Below are 7,140 nucleotides of genomic sequence, written 5' to 3' on the forward strand. Positions count from 1 at the left end.
TGTAAATAAATTCCTCACAAATTTTCTTATGTTTATTTTTCTTCGTAGAAGGTAGTTTGTTCCAGTTTGGTGTTGAAAAGTGAGCAAAGTATTTTTTGATATTTTTTGCATATTTTCTGTTCCATTGCCTGTACGAACATTTTATACGATTTATATATTTTTTAATTAAATGGAGCGAGTTGTGCCTCATTTGTTTCAAAATATGTACCAAAGAAAATTTTCAGTTCTTCGAATCACTTATCTATTGGCACGTGCCTGTGCTTTACTGGTGTTGATTGAAGTACTGTGTGAGTAGTAGATTGGTTATTCTCTATACTTATGTTCAATTCTTCATTTGCGTCAAGTGTGAGCTCTCCAATGGTAATCGTCTCATTAAAGCTGGTATAGCCACTGTCGTTAACATGTTTAGGTGCACTGTTTTCACAAAGGGGACTAAAAGGGGACTAGCGACCAAATAAAATGCTGTCCTATGAAATCCACACGTAAGAGGATTACTTAATGTATAGGCATTAAATTAAGACATCACAAAGTTTTGCACAAATATTTTAGCTTCATAAAGCGCTTTTGTTCTCTCCCGTCTAAATGCTTTCGCGCGAAATTTAGAAATGTTTGTTTACATCCCATGCGTTGGCCCATGTGATCAAGTCACGTGCTAAGTACAATAATATTTCAGATGCGAGTAAGGGTATATTTCTCCTTCGAAAAGACTATATTTTACATTAATATTAAAGCAAAATCCCAGGTCTTAGGGAGACATCAAAGAAGGTACGTTTACAGGATATTTTTGCTTCAAACCTCCAATGTTGCACACTTAGATACCACTTGCTGGACCCGAAATAGTTAAAAATTGAATCAAGAAGACCCGAAAAAATGTATTTCTTAACTGCGGCAATCACCTATGTGCAATTTTCCAGAATTTATCAGCTAAATGACACAACAACTTTTACGAAAATGAAGCTTTCATGCTAATTTTGTAAGATTGACTTATTTTTATTTCTCCTCCTAAGCTCTGTGTAGATGGGGTTTTATGTGGTAAACTTACGGAAAATTAAAAGAGCTGCGGTCACTCTTACCACAAAAGTCAATGTAAATTTAAAAAACAAAGTCAGGGACCCCCTAAAATTCCGGGTCCGCGTCGTACTGACCTGAGTACAAGATAATTATTGTTAGCGAAAATAAAATGTAAACAGATAAAGTTTAACTTTATCAGCTAATTTTTAGAGATTTGGAGCAAAACACACAGATTTTAAACCGCTCGGCATTCAATGATTCACCTAGTGGAAAATCTGTTTAACAGGTACTCGGGTAAAATATATACAAAAGTTTAATAAACCTCTTTTTATAACTAAACATTCTGTAATAGGTGCAACTGCATGTGATTTTATTTCTTCTTAAAAATCACCCGTTGAAGTGTGAGTAACATTAAGGTATAAAAAGCGGTGCTTTATGTCAGTCTCTAAATATCGCCGTCACTCTTAATATGCGAAGATATAGTTCTTTTGTTTTCTCTTTCTTTAACAGTGGCTACAAATTTCTTAACTCCACCAATGTTTGTAGCGATAGCTACTGCTTTCTTTTTGTTGCTATATCTCAACTTCGAATGTTCCTGAGGCGTGACTCACTTTCTCTTCCAACTAAAAACCAAATTAAGAATTTAAACAATTTTCTATGTAAAACAATATACAACATTCCAATTTTTACCTTTGCACCTCGCTCTGCCGAATTATAACGCATAAGTATTACCATCGCGACAAAGTAAATTGTAACATGTCATAATATTGCAAATGGTTTGATAAACTAAAGGAAACAACAAAGCAAGTGAAATGTTAGAAAGTTAAAAATAAATGTGTGATAAATTTTAATATCATGAATTTCATCGATGTAAATATATATCAAAATAACCGAATTAGCGTGAAAGTTTTATACATAAAAAATTTCTACCGTATAATTAGTCGCACTTGCATGTACCGCATAATTCTCAGATCTGGGTTAAGGTGTTAAAATATCAATAAGTAATGTTCCAATAATTATATTGTATTCAAAATCGTTTCCTGATAAACAGACACAGTTAGCAAACAAATATGCTATTATTTGTCCTCAAAAGTTTTGTTTCCTTTTAGAAATTTGATGATGTTAACGCGAATATTATACGTCTTAAAGTCTTTAGTTAACGGAACTGCAGTGACTTTTAAAGGAACTTTCCACCAATTCAGATGGCAGTAAGTGCCCTTGGCAAGATGGGACAATAACAACCATATTTGTCTTAGAGTATTCCCCCATTTTGCCCCACAGCTATCCTTCGTTTGTGCTTTGTGGGGCCCATTGCAGGAGTTCGGAGCTCTCTAGTCTCAGCCCCCTGTGTTAGCACAATATGTCGACTGAGGTAATCCTCAAAGATCAAGAGATTTTAACAAATTAGAACAACTAGATTTGCGGATAACATAGTGTTCTTTTATATGAGCATATTCTTTAGAGGAGCAAAACCTCTAGAATTTAAATTAAGACTTAACTGGTCGAGTTTATCATTGTGAATTTTCATTCTTTCGTAACCATGATGCTAAAACCGCGTTTCCACGATTCAGGATTGTGGAAATACTTACCAAGAATAACCATGTACAAGGTGTGGCAACCAACAGCTCAGAACTAAAGGATTGTAACGAAAAAGATTCTTCTAAATTATGACCTAAATATATATACAATCAAATAAAGTCAAAGTATATGTTTACGGCGTTCGTATTTCCGACACTCCCTCCTTTCGCGAAAGCCGCGAAAGTTAAGGCGCGAATGTTAAGTTTCAACAGGGTACAATAAGTTCACCGCGCGTTTCAGCAACAAATTCTTCCCATTGGATCTTGTTCGAACAGTTGCTACTCGAATTTGTTCGTCCTTGCTAAGTTGAACGGATTCAACTACACCAATTTTCCATTTGGAACGCGACAGTTTATCGTCCTTAATTAATACGACATCCTCCACGTTGATAAGTTCTCGACTTTGACGTTTTGAGGTTAGCTTATGTCGTTCTCGTAATTCGCTTAAATAGTCTGTTAAATCGTGTCCAGAAATTGTTCATAAGTTCGTTAACATATTTGTAACGCACATGACTAGATACATCGTTATTTTCTTCGCTCGATGGGTTGACATTTAATCGTCTACCGTAGTTTAAATGATTCGGTGTAATAATTTCGTCACCAATCTCACTTGTACCATAAGTTAATGATCGATCGTTCAATACAGATTCGACTTCAGCAACAATGGTAATAAGCTCGTCTAATGTAACACGTGCTTTAAACAATATACGGACTAAACATCTTTTGGTAATTTGAACCAGTCTCTCATAGAACCCTCCTCACCAAGGGGCAGCAGGAGGATTAAATGTCCAGGTTATTCCAGTACTGGTTGCAAACGATACAATAGATGACACGAATGCTTGGACTTCTTCACTGACAAAATTACTCCCATTGTCCGAATACACTTTTGATGGGATACCTCGTCGTGCAACAAATCTTCTGAATGCGAGTATAAATGTGCTTGCAGTATTGTTTGTACCAACTTCTAAATGCAACGCTATGGTAGCGCAACAACTAAACAACGAAATCCACGTTTTATGTGAATTATTCAAGAGCGTGTCCTTTAAATTAAGAGGACCAAGATAATCAACACCAATAGTTTTAAACTATCCAGCACAACTCTTCCACATTTGTGAATATGCTAGACAGGGTTGCAGAGTTTCTGGTCAACGGAATTATTCACAACGGTGCACTGGGCAAAGGAGCATATAAATTCTTATAAAGGTGGGACTGTTCATGTAAAGTACTTACTTCTTATGTCGTTTGTTATGTCTTACTTCAAAATAGTTTGATCATCAGCATACATGCGAGGAAATTTTCGTGTGATATAAATAGAAAATAAAACAATTGACATTACTTTGCGTAAAGATATGTTTGACTGCAATTTTATGCATTTTCCAAAAAAAACATTCTGATTTGTTTGTGATCAAAGTAATTCCAGGTGATTTAGATAGGTAATGATAATTTTCAGAATGTTGAAATGGAATTTCCAAACACGGCGAAAGCCTTAAAAATGTCGAAGTGGGCGCATTAAAGCATGAACCGTATACTAAATTCTATCTCAGAAGAAAGTTCTGATGTTCTTATTGACTAATAAAATTTATTTATCAATCGACACACTGGATTAAAAAAACAACTAAAAGAACAACAACAACAAAGCAAAGTAAAGGTATTCACAAGGCAAATTACATTACTTCATTTCAATCTTCGTGCTATAAAAACGCGAAAAGAAGGCCTACAGCGTTAAAAGGTAAAATACACAGCATTGGTTATAATTCACGCCTCCATTTTTAATTTTAGTGGTTTTAAAATATTGCATTACAAATCCACGCGTTCGCCGTCACTATAGAGAACGGTCTTTATATACGGTATTTATATTTTATGAGTCGTTATATGACACATGGAAAATTCTCCTTATCGGCTTGTTTTAAGAGCTAGCTCACCACATTCTTTTTTTTTTTTATTAAATAATGTTTTCACTTTTTTTCGAAGGATAATGAAGGACAGCAACAACAAGAATTAATTAAACACCCGGAGAATATTGCAGAAAGTAGCCTCAATGTAGGATAATATTTTGTTTATTTTGTGTTGGAAAATGTAAATTAAAAAGCAGCAACAGCAACAACAATGCTTGGGGCTGCTGAGAAATAAGCAAATAATAAATAATAAGAGAAAAAAGGATAACGTAAATGTAAGGGTTAAAATGTTACGTTGTATGTTAGTCTAAAGGCCCATGAGATCTTCTTGTTCCAATGCTATCGTTGTGTATTTTTATACGCTGGTTAATAAATTGTGTGTTTTTGACGATCGTTTAAAGAGATTTTGATGACATTATTGACCCGTCTTTTTTAAAATGGGTGATTGACCAATCTTAGAAGACTTAGCCTAATATTGATCGCGTATTCCCTACAGACCTATGCAGGAGATAATGTCATCTATCTGCACCCGTTTACAAGTTACCTCAAACTTATAAGTACACTGCAATGGCTTCACTAATTTTATTGTGGCGACGTCCCTTGTAAGAATCTTTTAAATTTGCACTGTTTTTCTTTAGAAATTTGTTAACCTGATGAATCTCAAGTGAAGAGAATGAAACCCCAATTAGAATTTTTGTCCTAAAGACATGAACCTATAAACCATGTGTTTTTAGAAGCGTTAAAGAGATATTGTGGTTTAAAAAATTTTCTGACGTTAGCAAAGACGAGCCAGAGCACATTTTTTTCATTCAGAAATGTGTGTACCATGTGTCTTGGAAACTTATCAGAAAAGAACAAAAATAATCGACATCATCTCCCGTGTTGGTAAATGAGACCACCCTCCAAATTGGCTTACAACCCAAAACTGGGTCAACTCACCCGTTTCCCAATAGACCGGTTAATGACGTAATCAGAAAATGATATAACTGATGGGAAAATTCATGTTAAAGCAATTTTTATTAATACCACCTTTATGACAACAAAATGATTGTTAGTCCAGTAAAACTAATAAAACTTACAAAGATACTCGCTTTGTGCTTAGTCACCGCATGGGTCGTTAAAAATTACTTTTATAAATTTTGCACTTTTTTAAAGTGTTAATTTTAAAGTTAAAAGTTACATTTATGGACCGACGGTAAAATGATTATACTAGTATAAAAAAATAAAACCCATTCGTCATAGTGCACATTGTATAGTGCGATAACAAGTGATCATTTCCAGGACATCATTTATATTCAGCATAGATAGGCATTATTTCGCAACACGCATGTTGCGAAATAATATCTACTTTGTAAAAAACATTAAACATAAATTATCGCAATTCGACACTAAGAAATTTTTTTAATTATTATCTATATGTACAAAAATGCATAACAAAAGGAACAGCAACAACTAGAGCAACAATCATGCTGTTCAAAAACTGCAGAAGATGAAGAGATGCAATTGTATTTTTTTTAAAAAAATGTTCCTAACAATTGGAACCGAATGTTTCTCTAATACTACTGAGGTCAATAAATGACGCTCAACTACTCGCTTTGTGTTTCATCACCACATGGACTCGCTAGAAGTTACTTTTATAAATTTTGAACATTTGAAGTGTTAATGTTAAAGTTAAAAATTAAATTTTGGTCCAATGGTAAATTGATTATACTAGTATACGAAAATTACAACACATCCTTCATAAAACACATTGTATAGTATGATAACAAGTGGTCAGTTGCAGGACTTCATTTTTATGCAGCATTGGGTTAATTTTAATTTAGAGATATTAAGACCATTAACTATCATGCATATTCATAAATTTCTGTTTTCTTTTTGTAGCACAAATCAGTAGAATTGAAAAAGCAATGTGTTTTCCAATTAGATTTAAATTACAGTTATTACGCCCTTAAAAATGCGTATTATTGGTGCATTTAAGTCTCAAATATTGTGAAATCTTGTTTTATTTATTATTTCAGAAGTTTTCTTCTTAACTTACAGGGATGCCAAAACCAAGTTGTCTAATTCAGAAATGGAAAAAAAGTATTTTATACTTGAATATTAGAAAAGTAAGTTTTTATATGGTTTTATATGTTAGTGTAATACATTATTTTTCAATTAGTGTTCATGTTGTTCTGGAGCTTTCTTTTGTAGCAACAAATAACCTGCTACAATAATTTCATGCTTTTATAACTCATCCGTACCACAAATAAAGTTTAACAGTCGGAAATGAAACAGGATTTGACCGTAACAAAAATTCCAAAAAAACAGCACAAGTATATTTATCTTGTTGTTTCTATTCAATTGCTACGCCGATCTCTTTTTAATAGGAAAAATAAACCTCAGGTTCCAAAAAATTAGTATAAGTTGAAATTCAAAGAAAAAATGTAACTTCAATATTTTACAATTAAACTACAATTACAGCCTTTCATTTTTCGTATTTGAATTTTAATTTTACTACTTTGATTATCATTTTAGAATCCAAAAAGAAAATGTAAGAAGAATGTGTAAGTTTATTTATATTTTATTGCTATAAATGTGTTTAAGAAAAGTTACATTTTAGTCAACATAAATAATTTGTTACTATCATAAATCATAGGCCTGATTATCAGCCGTGG

General features: G+C 33.2%; 1 protein-coding gene across 1 annotated transcript; it reads right to left on the reverse strand.

The window, feature by feature from the left end:
* Positions 1 to 2,787: 2,787 nt before the first annotated feature.
* LOC130630162 (uncharacterized) lies at positions 2,788 to 3,921 on the reverse strand. Its single transcript, XM_057443555.1, has 4 exons — positions 3,845 to 3,921; positions 3,394 to 3,581; positions 3,094 to 3,267; positions 2,788 to 3,041 (listed from the first exon to the last, which is right to left on the reverse strand). The coding sequence occupies exons 1-4, from the start codon at positions 3,919 to 3,921 to the stop codon at positions 2,788 to 2,790; spliced, it is 693 nt and encodes a 230-aa protein (XP_057299538.1).
* Positions 3,922 to 7,140: the final 3,219 nt, after the last annotated feature.

Source organism: Hydractinia symbiolongicarpus, chromosome 2 (assembly GCF_029227915.1).
Source record: "Hydractinia symbiolongicarpus strain clone_291-10 chromosome 2, HSymV2.1, whole genome shotgun sequence".
Taxonomy (NCBI): Eukaryota; Metazoa; Cnidaria; class Hydrozoa; order Anthoathecata; family Hydractiniidae; genus Hydractinia; species Hydractinia symbiolongicarpus.